Source organism: Squalius cephalus (genome assembly GCF_949319135.1).
Source record: "Squalius cephalus genome assembly, chromosome: 13".
Classification (NCBI taxonomy): domain Eukaryota; kingdom Metazoa; phylum Chordata; class Actinopteri; order Cypriniformes; family Leuciscidae; genus Squalius; species Squalius cephalus.
In genome coordinates, this window is record NC_137134.1 from 11,779,958 (window position 1) to 11,798,606 (window position 18,649).

At 36.1% G+C, this 18,649-nt stretch overlaps 1 protein-coding gene across 1 annotated transcript; it reads right to left on the reverse strand.

Annotated features, from left to right (window-relative positions):
• Positions 1–1,627: 1,627 nt before the first annotated feature.
• Positions 1,628–13,483, reverse strand: LOC307170298 (uncharacterized protein). Its single transcript, XM_079891384.1, has 7 exons — positions 13,421–13,483; positions 7,638–7,967; positions 4,852–5,187; positions 4,302–4,601; positions 4,040–4,150; positions 3,869–3,936; positions 1,628–2,177 (listed from the first exon to the last, which is right to left on the reverse strand). The coding sequence occupies exons 1-7, from the start codon at positions 13,440–13,442 to the stop codon at positions 2,130–2,132; spliced, it is 1,215 nt and encodes a 404-aa protein (XP_079747510.1). The 5' UTR covers positions 13,443–13,483; the 3' UTR covers positions 1,628–2,129.
• Positions 13,484–18,649: the final 5,166 nt, after the last annotated feature.

Below are 18,649 nucleotides of genomic sequence, written 5' to 3' on the forward strand. Positions count from 1 at the left end.
ACTGGCCTTCCGCCATCAAGGGGTAGAACTGTAGTTTTGGTGGACTGATTTTCCAAGGCGGCCCATTTCATCCCCCTTCCCCAATTTGCCCTCAGCCAGGGAGACTGCTCAAGTGGTGGTTGATCACGTCTTCCGGATTCATGGCCTTCCTGTAGATGTGGTCTTCTATATAGGGCCACAGTTTGTCTCCCGGTTCTGGAAAGAGTTCTGTTGGCAGATCAGGGTCTCTACGAGTCTGTTGTCAGGTTTTCATCCTCAGACCAATGGGCAGTCCGAGCAGGCAAACCAGGATCTGGAACAAGCTCTCCGCTGCCTGACGTACCAGAATCCAAGCTCTTGGAGTCAACAGTTATCATGGATTGAGTACGCCGACAACTCCTTACCTCCGCAGGTATGTCCCCATTCCAATGTTTCATTGGGTTTCAACTTCCTTTGTTCCCCTCACAGGATCTCAATGCCACTGTTCCATATGCCTTCATCCGCTGGTGTCGTTACACCTGGAAAGAAGGCCCGGGCTTCCAGACAAACCAAGGCGGCTGCCGACCATCACCGGACCGTCAACTCCTGCTCCCCGCTACATATGTGGCCAGAAGGTATGGCTGTCTACCAAAGACCTACCTCTCCGGATGGCCTATTTAGCGCCCAGGTTCTTTGGGCCATACCAGAAGTTCCACTGAGACTATTCCTGTCTGGATTATTGACAGGCTTTTGTGTTGTGTTTAAATTATTCTCAATATTTATTTTTATTTTTTGGTGCCTGCAGACTCTGTGTCAGAGTCTGTGTCCCATTCTGACAGGATCAGTATTGGTATCAGTGATACTGGCCTTCATTCATAGTGCTCAATAGATGCCATTAAACTAATATTTAAAATATTTTGTCTATGTTGTTTCTTGGTGCAGGTTCGCATCTCACGCTGCACCACGCCATGCACACTTTACCCCATTTGACACGAAAAACACAGCAATTCCACTACATATATTATAAAGTTATAACATTTATAATTCTAAATCATTATCCATAATGTGTGCCGTCAAGCCCACTGGAGCCTTACCAAAAGTGTACACTTGTGCTGAATTGCTGTGAAGCTAAGAGGCGTGTACCTGTAGTAAACTAACCCAGCTCAGCAGGAGGTTATGTTCAGAGAGTAAGTTGCTATGGCTATATACATAACCTGAAAGTTACTTACATTTTTTAAAATGAAATTTGAGGTTATCTAATTACTTATCCGTAAATTTACCCAGGAATGTTGCATTCTTTCTGGAATACCCTCGGGCAGACCGGTTCAAACTGCTCATTGAACGTCCGCCACTCTGGCCTTCAGTGAGTTGCTCTATGATGTGGTTATTTGCAATAACACAAAGTCATGCGATCAATCATGATCATGTTTTTATAATTGCTTGAAAGCCGTTTAAAACACTTACTTTTTCAGTAAGTTATGAATTTTCCCATTGGTCCTGTAAGGGTGGTATTCCTACAGTGGTTCCTACCACTTCTACTTCTACCAACGACGCAAATAAGCGCAGTTATAATAGCAAAATATGTGGGAGCTATAGTGTGACGATATTGTATTGCAATAGGTAGCACATTAATGTTAATACCAAACCAAAAATAGTTAGCACATCATTTGTAATTGAAAGGGTTTAATGACAATATATGGTTATGGTTACACTTAAAAATAGTTACAAAATAGATATATGAGATGATAAAAACTTAAACCATTTATCATACCCAGCATATACAGTGAGGAAAATAAGTATTTGAACACCCTGCTATTTTGCAAGTTCTCCCACTTAGAAATCATGGAGGGGTCTGAAATAGTCATCGTAGGTGCATGTCCACTGTGAGAGACATAATCTAAAAAAAAAATCCAGAAATCACAATATATGATTTTTTAACTATTTATTTGTATGATACAAAATGTAAAATGTTACTTCACTTGAACTTCACTCATCACTTATGATTTTTATGTTGTGAAAACAATAAATACATTAACATACCAGGTCACACAGACTCACAAAAAAGTAAATATTTAAATATCACAAAACTCAAATAAAAGCATATTTGAAATAAAAATAATACTGAGAAAAACATATGTATGATCAAAACAATTTCAGGAATCAGAATGTGATCATCTCACGACACATGCGTACACCACCTCATCCTCTTGTTTAACTCTCTGAAAGAAAGAAAAAACAATTTCACACAAAAATAGCAATAGTAATTTATATAATTTTGACAAATTACACATTAATCAACTGTAATTCTGCAAGAAATAAAGTTTTTTTATAGTGTATTTGTTTGTCAAGAAGACAACATTTGAAGAGTACTGAGATTAAATATGTGTTATCTGAGAAATCAAGGTAGTATAGGTTTTATAGTGTCTTTTTCAATCATTCTGTAATTTTGTCAAAATAAAAGTCTAAAGAAAGTAATTGTATACATAAAATGCTAGCTATGAAATTTGTATTACATCAAAACTTTATTTTATAATGTCATTTCCATAATAGAATGCTATAAAGAGTAAAAAAAGTTAGGGCTTGTATATGTATATATATAACTGTATATATACAGTTACAGTTAGTAACTAAAGTATAGATCACATTTGTACAATTATATGAAAATAAGAAGATTGAAATAAATGATAAACTTTAAAAATTCAACTTTTATCTTTTTTAGGTTTGATTCTAATCATAATGTAACATTACGGAAGAAAAAAAAAATCAGTACAAAAGAAATGCTAAACTTTGACAAAAAAGTAATTTTTACTGTTAGAATTGTGATTTCATAATATTTAGATATGAATCCAACTGGAGAAACTTATAACTTATATATTTCAGTTAGTCAAATAGCATATAGTGGAGCTCTATAGCCATCTAGTGGCTAAAATGATCATTTTTTTACTTTTAAAACTACATTTTACAAAACATGGGCAAAAATTTTACACTAAACCATGTAAAATTATCCATGTTATCCCCATGATAACAAAGTTAGAAATGTGGGTCTTTTATAAAGTGAATTTTACATAAAATGCTGTTTTTTGTAAAAAGCCTATTTAAATATTTATTTATAGAAATTTAAAATATATCATAAATCCTCCAAAAACTGCACAAATGTTGAGTAAAAACATTAATAAACAGAGTAAAATTACATTTGTAAAACAAAAAAACTATTATTCTGTTACAAAATTAAATGTTATTGTCTGGGGTCCCAAAGATAACTAGTGTCGGCCCAAATTAAGATAATCAGAGGGTTAACTTTCACTTTTGTTTTGATTTCTCTACAAGAGTCTCACATACAGTACCTTAACTTTAAGTATCAGTTGCAGTTTACATTTAAATTTAATGTTAATGCTAAATCAAACATTTTTGTTGGTCAACTTGTTTCTAGTTATTTTTTCATTACAATCAGGCTACTTGTTTGGTCGGGCAAGTAAAATTTTCTTTCAAAAATTCACTTGCCCTGGTCAAGCAGACAAGCATTATTGTCAAGTCCTTTAACACAAAAAAGCTACCACTAACAGACAGGAAACTGCTGTGAATCTGCCAAAAAGTCACGTGGTCTCACCTGGCGATGTAATCGACCTCTATAGTGCACAAATATGTTGCATTGTACAATGCTGATATGTAGTGTTGAATACAGATATTACATAAAATAATTATGAATTAACTTTTTTTTTAAGTTAAATAATATTTAAAAAATCCTCCAACTGCAACACTCTGTATCATAGCAGAAATATCCACCTAGAGCAATTGGCAAAAAAAAAAAAAAAAAAAAAACAACAGTCCAAACTACATTTGTTGTAGTGTTTGCTTTGTAAGTAATATCTCTATAAACACAAAAGAAATACATAACTGTTTTTTTTCTTACCGGTCTTTGTGCATTTCTTTTACAGAATGTTGGCTCAGCATAAGTCATCTCTTTTTCAGGGGCCTGGACTATTTTAACAGTGATGACAGATGTGTTAAATTATGTTTCTTCATATATTTTTTTTTTAATATTTTTTTACAGATGTATTAACTGTGCTTTAGTTACACTTGCCTTCTTGATCTGTTTTTCTGCATTTCCTGCAGATCCAGATAACTGCAACTGCAGCCACAATCAACAGAGATCCAGCAGCAGCAGATATCAGCACTATGTGATTTGTAATGCCTGAAGAGACAGTCATTAGTGTAACTGTATCGGCCAGTCTTTCAAGGGCACATATAAGGATTTACACTGCGTCCAATCACTGCTTACATCACACACCTGAACACGATCAACAGAGTAGCTCAAGAAATAAACACAAATATCACTGAAGTACCTGTACAACGTGGACAGAGTTGAGTGATGTCCAGATGTGTGGTCTGGTTGCTGATGGGATTGTTCAACACACAGCTGTAAGTGTTGTTATCCTGATATTCCACCTCCAGAGGTAAAGCGAGACTGATGCTGAGATTATACACACTGATGTTGGACAATAAACTGAGTCCTCTGTACCAGGAGAGAGTCACATGACTCACATTCACCACTGAACACTGCAGCACACATCTAGAGACTGATGAACTTTCAGATGATGAAGAACATTGTGAAGTGTTTCTGATGACAGGAACGGGGAGAAAAGCTGGATATTAGAGGAACAAGAGAAATCAGAGTGAATCAAATCAAAAACAAACAAGAATGTCCAGATTTATATTCTCGGTCAAAGCTTAGTCAACACACACAGGAGGATACATTACTAACAAACACTTTTTCACTATATCTAATTCGCTTAAATATACAGTATTTTTAATTCTGTGAGTTAATGTGACAAAGATTGATCATGTCACAATCAAATTTGGAAAGAACAGACCCAATTCTACTGCTGTACTCACCATAGACTGTAACTCTGAACGTTTTGACTGCTACTGTATTTGTGCTGATGTCTACTTTATAAAGTCCAGAGTCTGTGGATCTGATGTTTGTGATGGTGAGGGATCCCGTCTGAATGTCCATCTGCCCTCTGTCTCTGAATCTCTCATCATCAACAGTATTAATATTTGCTGCTCTATTGATTTCAGCTATGATAGTATCTGGGTTTTCAGCTCCAAACATCCACTCTATCACTGTATTATCTCCCTGTATGTCAGAAACATCAGCGTGTAGAGTAACAGAATCTCCCTCCATCACGGACAAAGTCTTCATTTCCCCAGTCTCAACACCAAACACACCTGGAACACATCCGTACATAGACTTTATTCTCTTTTCCCACGCCAAACTAAATAAGCGTTTCAGACTGAAAACACAGACGTCAATAACTAAAACAAACCATTTATAAAAAAAGTGCTAGTTAAATTTTATGCAAACACGGAATGCATCAAAAATATTTGAATACTTACCACCCAAATGCCACAACAACCAAAAACGCAGTAAAACTAAAGCGAGAATCATATTATTCCGCAGTTAAGTGTCAGAAACATCAGACGCCGCTTTAGGCTGATTGACAGGATTTGACACCCTGTCGCGTGAACGCGCACAGGCGCTAAATCGCGGTGTGTGTGTGTGTGTGTGTGTGTTTTTTTTTTTTTTTACTGATCCCTGTCATTTAATCAGTAACGGAAACCAACCTTAAATCCATTTATTTACATATCGTACTAAGTCTAATTTTACTTAAGAGGGAGCAGGTGGTTTTGTTTTCTTTGTTAGCAAAAATATAGGCTATTTTTTACTGCACATGGGTTTCGCTGTCCTTAAATGTAAATCACTATATCTTTACATTTTCACGTTAATAGTTATTTAACTTACATTTGATCCAATATGACAATTAACATGTACATAGTCATTGCCCAGGTTGTGTTTTAGTTAATGGCTTTTGACTTTCTCCTTGCAGGATTACCCAATAACTTACCAGCCTTGAGCTTGAGCCACTTAAAATGACACAATCACAGATCATTTGACTGAAATAAAGTTCATGAAAATAAAAAGGACACTATAGGCCTAGCCTTGCACAAATGTAAGGGCTTTAATAGTTAACTAACTTTAGAAATCTCTAATAGAACCAGAAATATGAAACCAGATACTCCAATCTTGCTCTAATCTTTATCTTAAAAATAGATGTAAAAGATAGATGATAAAAAACAACTTTTTTTTACTCTTGTGGTGTAAATTATTTTGCTTGACCTGTGACCTTTGTTTTTTAAAGCAATAGCCTAGTGTTGATAGATGTATGTCTGTTTTACTGTAAAGCTGTTTTATAGCAAAATGGATGTCAGACTGCATATTAATGGTTGGACAAGATATTTTTTACCCTCAAACTACACATGCAAACCAACCACAAACATCCATCCATTTGTTCACCCAACAGAACAAACCACATTCATCACATGACCTGTCTGTGTGTGTGTGTGTGTGTGTGTGTGTGTGTGTGTGTGTGTGTGTGTGTGTGTGTGTGTGTGTGTGTGTGTGTGTGTTATACTGACCAAAATACAGCTCACACCACAACAGGTTTGTATTTGACTCTGTGCACTTTTGTTTTAATGTTACGGTTTATAATGGAGCTGTATCAGATCTGAAGTATAGTTGCATTTTTTTTTTTTTTTTTTTCATATTCTTCATAAACTTGGCATCTGAATATTAGCATTAAAATGTATCAAGGTATCAAGTTGAGTTGACAAAACAATATTTTAAAAACTTTATAAGAATTGTTAATCTAGAAATAAGAATAATTCTTTACTCTTCTTTTATAGCATCCAGCTCTTCTATGCTTGATCTGGCTCTGACGTCACTCTGAACCGAAACAGCAACTGTAGCCACACCCACCAGAGCGCACACGACCAATCAGACGACAGCTTCAGTAAACCTCAACAGGAAACACAAACTGAAGCCCTGAAACTGAATATGTTCCAGCTGGCTTTAACATGGACATACATTTTCTTTGAATAATACCACTCTTGTGTTTTGCTCCAGTTTATTTGTAGTTAGAATGTGACTGGTTTTGACAGGGTTGCGTGCGTGTGCGTGTGTGTGTGTGTGTGTGTGTGATGACAAACACAATCAGCCAACAGTGTGGTTAGCCTTTATGTCTTTCATGTGTGAATGTGACCACAGACATATTTCCTATTTATGCTCATTAGACTTTTATCTTCTGTCTATAGAGTCCCAATATTACATATATTTTTGATTAACCTTTTATTTATTTAAAAGTTAACAGTATATTTTTCTCAGGTTTGCATTCAAGGCTTTTCATTTGCTTTCACATCCGACAACCCGGAATAAAACACACACACATTTTGTGGCTGTCACCTCCTCCACATGTTCCTTTCTGCAAATTGTCACACCGCTCTATTTTTAAAGCATGTTACAGAAGTGTGAAGATAACTCCAGTAATGAGAGGATTTTGTGACACTTTAATTCAATAAGGAACATTGTTGAACATGGCACATTAGCATTAGATGAAATAATGGCTTTTATGTTGATGTGAAATAGCTAGGCTAATACTTAGCATATCAAATATCACACTTGTTGAGAACACTGATAGCCTACGCAAATGTTAACATCACAGAAGACAAAGAGGAAAACCTCTTCACTGGGTTAAAGTGCAGAACACTTGTCTAGATGCAACACTTTATAATAATCTCTTTATAATCACTGTACAGAACAATATGACTAAAAGTGTACTCACCAATGATGTGTAGTCTGGTGGCATTGCTGAATTTTGGATCTGAGCCTGATGTGCTCATACAGTAATAAACTCCTAACTCATCAATAGTGACATTATTTATGAACAGATGATGTTTAGAGTTCACTGAATATTTGTGGATGAATCTTTTATTGAAGTAAAACGGAGATGAGTTTGGAATAGAGCGCATTATCAAAACCGCAGAATCTTGAAGTTTTAGTAAAAACCAATAAACCTCCTTTTCATCAAGATCACAGTTTATGGTCACATTTTGCCCCAAATCTGTTAGTTGATCTGTTAAAGTCTCTGCAGCTCGACACCAAATGAGCAGATCTACAAGATTAAAAAAAAAATATATATATAAAAAAAGAATCATGTTAATTTATAAGTATCCTCTTAAAACGCTGTCACATATTTTAATTCTTTATCATTATTATGCAACCAAGTTATGTATTGTAACCTTCACAGACGAGACGAGTTTTACTCAAAACAGTTAACTAGGCAGAGTTTCAGTGCAACAAAACATAACTTTTATTCTTCATAAAGTGTGGGAGAAGGGAGTGGGAGAAAACTAGGTTGTGACATCAAGTTTATATCTGGAAGGGAGGCAGAAGAGATGTAGGGTATGATGTGACGTTCGGCACCGAGGCTTCGACGCTTGTAAAAAAAAAAAAAGAAAAAAAAAAAAAAGGGTTGTCTAAAGATTATTAGCCTATGCATCATACTGTACATTCGGTCTTCTTCGCTAACCGAACAATTCATTGTCTGCGGCTGTGTTTGTGCGCGCGGGAAATATGCTGCGCATAACAATAGAAAACAAGGAGAAACGTGCAGTCACATGCTCAAACAATCAACAACGTCTCTCTAGATGTGTAAAAACAAGTGGAAAGCGCGAGCGCGCCGCTCTCTCCTTTCCACAAGCGCTTGCTGTCCCGTGGCGTCTGTCGTTGCTATGCAACCATGAACTCCGATCTCCATGATGACAAGGAAGTATAAGAGATTTAATAAGAGATTTAATAATTTAAAAAGATTTAATTGATTTCTAGCCCTTGCATTAGCTTTACTACTAGATATATTTATGGAGATGAAAAATAATAAGGCGCCCTGTACAGCTATGATCAGGCAGGGCTTCCGCGGGGCATTAAAAAGCATTAAAAGTCATTAAATGGATTTTGCGATAATTAAGGCCTTAAATGGCATTAAAAAGCATTAAATTGTAATCCTACAGGCATTCATTTTTTTTATGGTTTTGAAGAAAATGTTATATTATCAATTTATATGAATAGTCTTCATGATTAATCATTTTATTTGCTGTCGTCGCAAAATATGTACGTTAGTGTGATTAAAAACACGAGGAAACAGTTTGGTGATTGCCTCCGGCCGGAGCAAAGTTGCGGAGGTGGCGCGAGTAATTTTGGACAGCAGGAACAACAGGAATAAAACTAGACCAGAAAACTGGGAAAGTGCATGGAAGACAAACAATTTAGAACATGGTTGGTGGTCAAAATAAAGAAGGATTTTGCAGCGTTTGTAAAAAGGTATTTAAATTGGGTAGCTATGTATGGGAATCAATGGCGTAAAATCTCATATGCAGTCTGACAGCCACAGGTCGACGGTAAAAGGCAGACAGCAATTAACTATGTGTAGTAGCGTTCCCTCATCAGCTCGACATCCGCTGTTGAAGCTCACTTTGCGTTTAACGCGTTAACGCATGAAATTATTTTTTTCCAGTTTAACGCGTTAAAATATTTAACGCAAACGCAGCATTCGTTAATTTTTGTCATCCCTTGGGTAGCGTTACATTATGATCCCGCTCTTATTCATGTAAATGCTTTTAAACGCGCTGCCTGCGAATGTCCTGTCTATGTAACACACACACACACACACACACAGAGAGAGAGAGAGAAAGACGCGCGCCAGATCGTGCGCACAGACTGCGCACCAGAAAACGGTCCTCTTTCGCGCAACGAACAATAACACACAATTTTGCCAAAATGTCTGTTTTGTGAGTATCCTCATAAAATAAGAGAGGTCTTAAATTAGTGAAATAAAGTCTTTAATGAACGCAAAGAGTTGTGAGAGAATGAGGCGCGTGTTAGATCTGTGTTTCTGTCAGCAGCTGCTCTTAAAGGGACAGCAGCCAATAAAGCTTTCTGTCAGTAAAGTTAATCACAGAACAAAGGCACCAGAGAAAATTACTCACTGCTATTGACTAAAGAACTCTTGTAGCTTTAATAAGCATTAGTCTATATTTAATCTATAATTTATGCTGTGCAGACTGTTTGATAATGTATGTTAGACAAGAAGGCCAAAGGTAAATATGACATTTATTATAGGTTTATGTGAGGATTGTTTAAGTTCACTTAAATTAAAAGTTGTCATTTTTTTTGAAGCCTAATGTTAAAAACTTGATAGCTTTTAATTACACTGTAATGTTGGATGGCTATAATTAATGTTTAAAATTAGGGGGGGGGGGGGGGGGGGGTATTAGTATCAGTGAGACTGGCCTTTATGTTGTCTCTACATTCATTTGTAGATTAACTGTGAAATGATTACATTATAAAATATATAAACCTAAACAAATGTAAGTGTTTTAACTACGGAAAAAACGTGTGATTAATCAAGTTAAAATATATATATATAAATATATATATATATATATATATATATATATATATATATATATATATATATATATATATACATACATACATACATACATAATATCCGTGGTTAGTCATGGGTCATGTATGGCATTAAAAATAAAAAAATGGCATTAAAAATGTATTAAATTTAAATTGAAGATCCCTGCAGAAACCCTGTCAGCTGTTCGGCCGAGCATTCAATGTTGTTACGCTGCAAGCTGATCAGTTGGTTCGTTGCTGCCGCGCTCTATCACTCGCACACCATAAAGAGCAAATTGTTTTTTAATGTTTCAATTTTGTGATTAAAATGACATAATTTGGAAGCGGATAATTTCTTCACAAACAGCTCATTATGACTCAATGTTAGAATGCTGCACCTACACTCAATAGTGTGAATAAGATCAGCAACGCAGACCACTGCATTGACAGCGTGAAACATATGATCTGTCTACGGCCAGGGCTCAGCGGAAGACAGAAAATGGCGGTCCAGCACTGATTGAGGAATTAAATTCGAAAATAAAAGACAGTTTGACATCTTTTTTTCTCGCATCTGTAAATTTATTTTTTAATCATTTGTTCTGAGATGAAGCGAATATATTTGTGCGGGAATTTCTCACACTATAAAAGCTAACCTAGCGGGAATGGTTTAAATTATGCGCAATCCCCACATTCCCGCACCGAAATTCAAGCCCTGAAATGGCAGCGGGATGTGTAACTCTAGCATATGGCGCATATGTCATATAAAGTTAGGCAAGGCCAAACAGCGTTATCCATGTTGTTGCGATTGCATCGCTAGAGTAAGCTAATAGTGAAACTGATAGCGTTCTTCATTTAATTACAATATGAGGACTGACGGTAGGCTATAAAAATCAGCGTTTCTGTGTAGGTGATGACAACCATCTTTACAGCAGCAATCAAAGCATCGCTAATTACGGTAGACCTTAATTTGAGATAGTAAATTTGTTCCTAATCAAAGGGAACACTCAACCACAGAACAGCTGGGTGAGTTTTGTATTGGCTTATCGGATACAGTAAATGAAGACTGTCAACTTCTTTTCAATACTACTTCATCACCCAAAACACTCCCACTCTCTGCTGTATATTCATAACCAATTATTTCAAAACCAACAACCAAGCCACATAAACAATGCCATTGGCACTAGTCTACATTACAGACATGTCTCTTAATGCACATAACTTTTCACCTTTTTGCACAATCTTGAAAAAAGTACTATTGTTGAAATTCTCACATCAAGCAAACTTCAACGCACCCTTATCCACTACCTGCTAACGTTAGTGCACCGCACCCGAGCAAGCACACTTTGCAGTTCCTCCGGAAATGCATTTTTCTAGTTAAAATTGTTTTATTATATTTTGATTTTAAAATGAATTGTGATTCACGAATTTATATAAAATAAATATAAGAATTAATTATAATGTAAATTGATATTTACATGGAATTTTATGCATATTCAGTGTATAATAAAAAATATATTATGTTAAATAATAGGCCTACATTATGTATATGAAAAATAAAGTTCTCCAGTTAATACATGTGACCTCCTTCTGTAGGTTGAGTGCCTAATGTTCTCAACAGCTTTCTTATAAAAACACATTGTCAATGTTGAGACATTTTAGAGCTAAACATGAAAACACATCTTCTGGAAGTGGACCAACAAAGTAGCAATCAAGGTATACTTCTGATCAGTCATTCATTTATTTGTTTGTCAATTTCTGTATTTATAATGAGGTATCTTAAATAGAGCATAGTTATGTAATACTTAGTTATATTTTAAATATTTTACTGTATTGCAGGGATCAGAAAACAAATGATTGATGGGGCCTTGGTTAACATGATTGTTAAAGATTACCAGCCATTTTCAGTTGTTGAAGATGCTGGCTTTAAGGAGTTTGTAGGAATGTTGGATCCAAACTACATTATTCCATCCCGCCAGTCATTAAAGAAAATGGTAAAAGGCAAAAGAAGAAGTGAACAAGGCCAGAGCTACAAGCCTCACATCCGATAAGATCCCCTGCATTTTTGGGCTACTCAAAAGGGTGTCTATCCCCATCTTCATTGTCTTGCCCTGGAATTTTTTATGCACTCCTGCCTCCTCAGTCCCATGTGAGAGAATATTCTCAAAGGCAGGGGAAGTAGTAAAGAAAAAAAGAAATAGACTTAGCCCTCACACTGTTGAACAAGTCCTGTTCCTTAATAAAAATCTTTAATTTCTTCAATTACCCAACTCCCCAGTTCACAAGCACTTTCACTACCCAGCACTTCACCATTCCACATTGGTTTTCTTTGCTTTTGATTATATATGCCTATATGAGCCTTGCCTATGAACTCATAGGTTCAGGACTACGGCTGAAGTTTTAAGGCTGCATTTGTTGAACAGAGCAGAGTTAATTTCTCCTATGTATTAATTTTTTCATAAATTAATTCATAGACTCATTTGTTCATACACTGTGTAAACATCAACACTAACAATGATGTGTATATATATATATATATATATATATATATAAAAATAAAATTGTTGCTTTTCCACCTTTTGACCACAAGATGTCGTTAGTGTGCACCGTGTTGAAAAGCTTTGAGTAATGAACCAATTTACGATACACTTGAGGGGAAATCCTCAGTGCTTCACAAAGCTTCATTTCACCATCACTAATGTAGGGTTATCAAAGATTGTTCAGGCTACTCACATCCTCCTCTAGGACGGTCTCTATCCTCCAGAACAGGGCAGTATAACATCCAGCACTCAGTGTCTGATCTCCTCCTCTGTTCTCCTCCTACTGTGGTTGCTTAGCTCTCTTTTATGTAAGTGCTAATTGGCCCAACAGCCTGCAGCGGAGGCTCCCTGCCAGAGGGGGAAATTGTGCACACCTGTGTTGGAGCTATCCTTGGTCCTGAACCTCACGGTGCAGCCCTGACCTTTTGTCTTCCTCTGATGGTGCTCTCCATGGTGCTGCAGGTGATTGTGCTGTGTTGTGAGGGGCCATGTTTCCTTCTGGCTACCACAGTATCAAGAGAAATTAATATAGCACAGTGTGTCCAAACATTTGACTGAATACATGAAATAAAGTTACAGGAATAAAGCACATGAAAAGCTGTTCAAAATACTCAAAGATACTTACAGAGATAAAGCTGAATAATCATGTTGTAGTTGTAAATAAACACTTGAATATGAAACCCGGGTCCCTCGAATGCATTTCATCCATCATCTGCATTTCATAAGTGACTGAGTGGAGATATTACATAGTATAAACCTAGATATTTATAGAAAAACATTGGGGAGCAAAATTTATTTTGAGTTATTATTATGAGTCAGAAAAAAACTTGAATAGAGACAAAGAATTAATAAAACATTGCAGTTAATATTAAGGCATCCAAACCCTGAAGATGAGCATATTTTCATCTGGAAGATGTATTTTTTTGAGCATTTGCCCATCTTGTTGATTTATATGTAAAACTGTTTGTTTTGCATATTATAAACATGATTATCAGATGTCTGTATACAACAAATGTTTTTTTCTAAAAGATGACATGTGCTATCTGCAAATGGTGCAACATGCTGAAATATTGAGTGTGCAGGAGCCGAATGTAATGATTGTTCAACCACTAGATGGCGGTGTGCACCAGTGGTGTAGGTACCTAACCTGTTCATGTTATTTAATATATGTTGTGACACTATATTAGGGCTATGTGTAAAATATGTAAAGGGATGATTTAATTGGTTTCAGGCCCTAGTTGAATTTCTCTGTCTTTTTTGTATGTGGGACTTTTATGTTTGGTGGAGAAACATCCTGTAGTAGGCAAAATGGACTTTTATTTTGACAGGAGAGCACCTAGGGGAAGGAAGGCCTTCTTTAAGAGAGATGGCCAAGCAAGTTGAGAGAGGGGCATGTGATTTGATCCTGTTTGAATCAAACGGATTGTTTTTTTTTTAGCCTTCTCCTTTTAAGTCGCTTATGGATAAATTACCCATCGAGATTCAAGAGAAGACTTGTTTTTTGGGGGTGTTTTTGCTATTTCATCACGTTTGGAGGATTATTATCATTTTTCTTGGACATTTTGATTAGTTTTTTTGGGGCTCAAGGACTAAGGATTCACACATAAGGACAATACTGGATAAGTGTAATTTTTTTCTGATTTGACTATTGAGTTATCAATATACTTTGTAGGTTAACCTGCTTATGCCTATCTTTGTCTGATTACAAGTGTTGATTCAGTTATTCCCCTTATTCATTAATGCCTTGTGAGTACCCTGAACTTTTAAGTGACTACTGGTTTATTTAAATTGTCCAGTTTTTTTAAGTCCAGTTTGTTACAATGTTAAATAACATGAATTTGAACAATAAATTGAACATATCAATTTAACAGATGTTATCAGGAGGGACAGGTGTGCTTGTTTCAAAAACAAGTTTTTCATCAAATGGACAACAAAGCATTGAAAATGAAATTGCTGTGTGGACGTTGTTTATTTGTTAATTCCAAACTATGAGTGAAGAATATCTTACCACCGTTCCCTGGATTAAAGGAAAGCCACTACAGTGTGTAAAGAGAAATTTTACTTGAGAATTTCAAGAGGAAAGGGGGACAGGAAATAATGAGTAAAATTTGGAAAAGTATTGAATATTACATTAATATTATTGGAGAGAAACAGACTGAAGTAGTGAGTAATATTAAATTGCTGTAACACACAGCAGTTCATCAAATCTAAAATATGAGAGTGAAACAAGCAAAAACGAATGAGTGAATTCGGACAGCCCGAATTTTCTTTTAATGCTAAAAGAAAAAGATGAACCTCTAGCTATAGCAGGTCTTAGGTGGAGTGCCTTTACTCAAGGCAGGAACTGAACTGAACTGCTCTTCCTCAGTTACACTGAGGTCTTCATTGGGGTTTAGAGTCACACTGCATATGCCCTACTTTCATTTTCCTCCCTTAAGAGCAGGGGTGTAGGCTCTCCCTTGGAGGAGCTTCAACATCGAAGGTTGTAGCCTGAAGGCCTAATTACTGAGGTTTTTACCCTCTCCAACTATTGTTGGCACTCGAAGTAGGGTCTTATGCTCCCCTTTGGTTTGGTACCATGTAAGGTCTCTCTAGTAAGATCCATGCTCAAGGAACCTGACATGGTTGGCAATAACAAGGAGGAACCTGACAATAACAAGGAGGAATGGTACATTGCCTGGTAGCATTCCTCCTTGTTATTGTAGCACTTTATAACTTAGACAAATTAACTGAGTCTTTTATGAATCCTGGAGAAGTAGCTTTGCTCAAGCAGGGCTTACGTGCGCTCCCCTAATTGCTATAGGATATTTAATTAGAGCTGAATCTCCTTTGCGGTTTCACTAGGGCAGTGTTTCCCCATAGTGTCAACTCCATGATGCAGCATTGAAGTTCCACTTAGAAAAGAAACGTCAAGGTTACATACGTAACCCTGGTTCCCTGAGTAGTGTAACGAGACGCTGTTTCTTTGCCATGCCTAGGGCTTGCCTGCACTTCTCCTTCAGAAAATGGAGTTGATAACATGTATTAAAGGTACGCTTTCTCACGGGCCAATGAGATTGGCGTGTTTGGTACACATGCTTCAGAAACCGATCAGGCTGATGGTGTTCCAAATGGCGTCAACTCCATGACGTAGCATCTTGTTCCCCTTCTTAGGGAACCAGGGTTACATATGTAACCTAGACATTTTCTGTCAAAATGAAATGAAAAGCCTATGGGTTTATCTACATTTACATTTACATTTAGTCATTTAGCAGACGCTTTTGTCCAAAGCGACTTACAAAAAATTAGGACTAAATTAAGCGAGTCATCGTGAAGAGGCAAAAACAACGCAAGAAGTGCTCAAAATACGAAGTTCAGGCATTGTTCAGAGTAGCATAAGCCCGATAAGCAAGGATTTAAAGGAAAAGAAAGGTTAGGGTTTTTTTGTTTTTTTTATGAGGTTAAGTGCTCACGGAAGAGATGAGTTTTCAGCTGTCTTTTGAATGTTGCCAGGGATTCTGCATTCCGGATCAGGGTGGGGAGAGCATTCCACCAGCATGGAACTGTGAATATCTCTTGCTATTAAAGAAATTAGGATAAAAGTATTGTAATTTCCCTACTGTAGTATAAAGTAAAATAATATACTTATGAAATATTAATTTTCATTTATTTTACAGTGCATTTGTTTTACAACATAAAGGCTATTACTGTCATTGGAGTAATAATAATAAAAATATAAAATTATTATTGTTATTATTGTTGTTGTTGTATTCTTATTATTTGGCTTCATAAAACACCAGTGTGCATGTAATGTCGACTGAGCAACCTCTTTTAAAGGTTTATATCACAACTTTTTTTTTTTTTTTTCATTATATCACAACTAACAATATAGGGACGTACCGGGTGACATCACGCCACTTGGAGCAGCCATCTTGACGGAATAGAAACTATAATTTAGTTGTCCATGATATTGGCCAACTTAATATCAGGTTATTGCATAACACCAAAGGACATTTTTTTTCTGTGACAAACTTTATTAAATTCCTACACTTTTAGAAATGTATGTATAGGAAAAGCGATGGCCACTTAGTGAAATAGACACTTGCACAATTATGCCAGAATTATGCCAGGAGTGTTCATTAAGATGTTTAAACATTATTTTCTTTATTTATAAAAGTTAATATTTATGAAATAATGTTGTCTACCGTCACACCATAGGACGATTTTGAGATTTTGCTCAAAGTTGTAAAAAAATAAAAAATAACTCAGGTATTTAAACAACAAATTCATGTAAAACAAGAAAATGTTTAACCATTTATAGTATTCTAAATTATGAAAATGTGAAATAAATTATGTTTTATCTTCTGTGACGGTGAAAAAGCCACGTCACGTCAACTACCCTACATTTTTATTTCAATTTTCAAAACAACCCCCCAACCACGCAGGTAGTTGGTCCATTACCACCGCAGTGGTAAAAAACTGCCACCGTCACAGCCCTATAACCCGAGAAAGTAAAACAGATCATTTTATAATTAGCCTAATAGATCCATTGCCGCTGAGTAGCTGACGGATGTATTCCGTCAAAATGGCTGACACGCGGCTACGGGTCACGTGACTGGGAGATCCTGGTGGTGCATGCGGGCAGCAGTTCTTTGGCAGCTCTCGGATGCAGGAATATCTTCTCTCAAAGTCGAAAAAGAAAAACAAGAAGTGTACATATTTCCTGCATGAGAGTTTGGAACATGAGAACCAGGTATAGCCTATGGGTTTTTTATGTTATATGTTTTATATGTGTTAAATGTTTAATGTGAATTTTCAGTAGTAATACAGTACTGCTGTAATAATACAGTAGTAATACAGATTGCTGTTTTCCTTTATTATTAATTATGAGCTCTGTAAATGATTAATTAAATTATTTAATTGTGTTGTTTGTTAATTTGTTCCAAAAAAATTGCTTGCTTTAAACTACAGCACCTCAGTTTCTAATTTTAGTTCTGAAAAATATCAGTGTGCTATTCAATACATGTCTGTGCATTGCCCTCCAATGTAGTTGTAATACACTGAACTGTGGTTGTGTTCCCCTGAATTTTGTATTGTAATGAACTGTAATCTACGATAAGTAATATTATTTAACTACAATAAGATATAGGCTTTTACTGTATCAGCACGGCTGTGATATATTACAGTGTTCTGATATAGAGCCATATCGCACGGCTACGAGTGTGATATTGCATTTATACAACATTTCAATGGCACAAGTGAGTAAATAAATAAGAAACAACAACAGTGTTTTTAAATATCCTCTTTTGTGCAGAATTTCTTCCTTCCGCCATGTATTTAAATTTTAAGTTGACAGTTTGACAGTTGACCTCAAGCCTCCAATACTAATTCTAAAATGTCACTTTAGAATTAGTAACAAAGGAACGTTGAGTCACTTCATTGAAGCTTATTGTATCATGTAGAGTACAGTATTATGAGAGAGGGATTGACACTCATTGCAGTGTGTATAGTTGTGTAGTGTGCTCGTCTGTGCAGCAACGACAGAATAGTTTGCATGCTTTGCTCGAACTTTTGCCATTGCGTTAGAACTGGTTACATTGTTGTTGCTTGCGAAAACCAAATGGCGGCGCTGTGGGTGAAAACATGCAGATTAAGGGGCGGTAATATTATAATAAGATCCCCTTCCTATGTCAAAAGGGGAGTGAAATCTGATCGGCTTATTTTTTGACATGTTTGCAAGGAAGGTTTACCAAAACAAAGTTACTGGGTTTCACTTTTCACGTTTTCTGGGTTGGTAGATGCACCGGGGATCTGATTATAGCACTTAAACATGGAAAATGTCAGATTTTCATGATATGTCCCCTTTCAAGCTAAA

What these genes read in the sequence shown, in the direction of transcription:
- LOC307170298 (XM_079891384.1), bottom strand. Translation starts at nt 13,442, where the DNA reads ATGATTATTCAGCTTTATCTCT. An exon ending in CACCAGACTACACATCATTG is followed by an intron (nt 5,188 to 7,637) that starts GTGAGTACACTT and finishes GATGTGTTCCAG; the next exon opens with GTGTGTTTGGTGTTGAGACT. An exon ending in ACTCTGTCCACGTTGTACAG is followed by an intron (nt 4,151 to 4,301) that starts GTACTTCAGTGA and finishes CTGTCTCTTCAG; the next exon opens with GCATTACAAATCACATAGTG.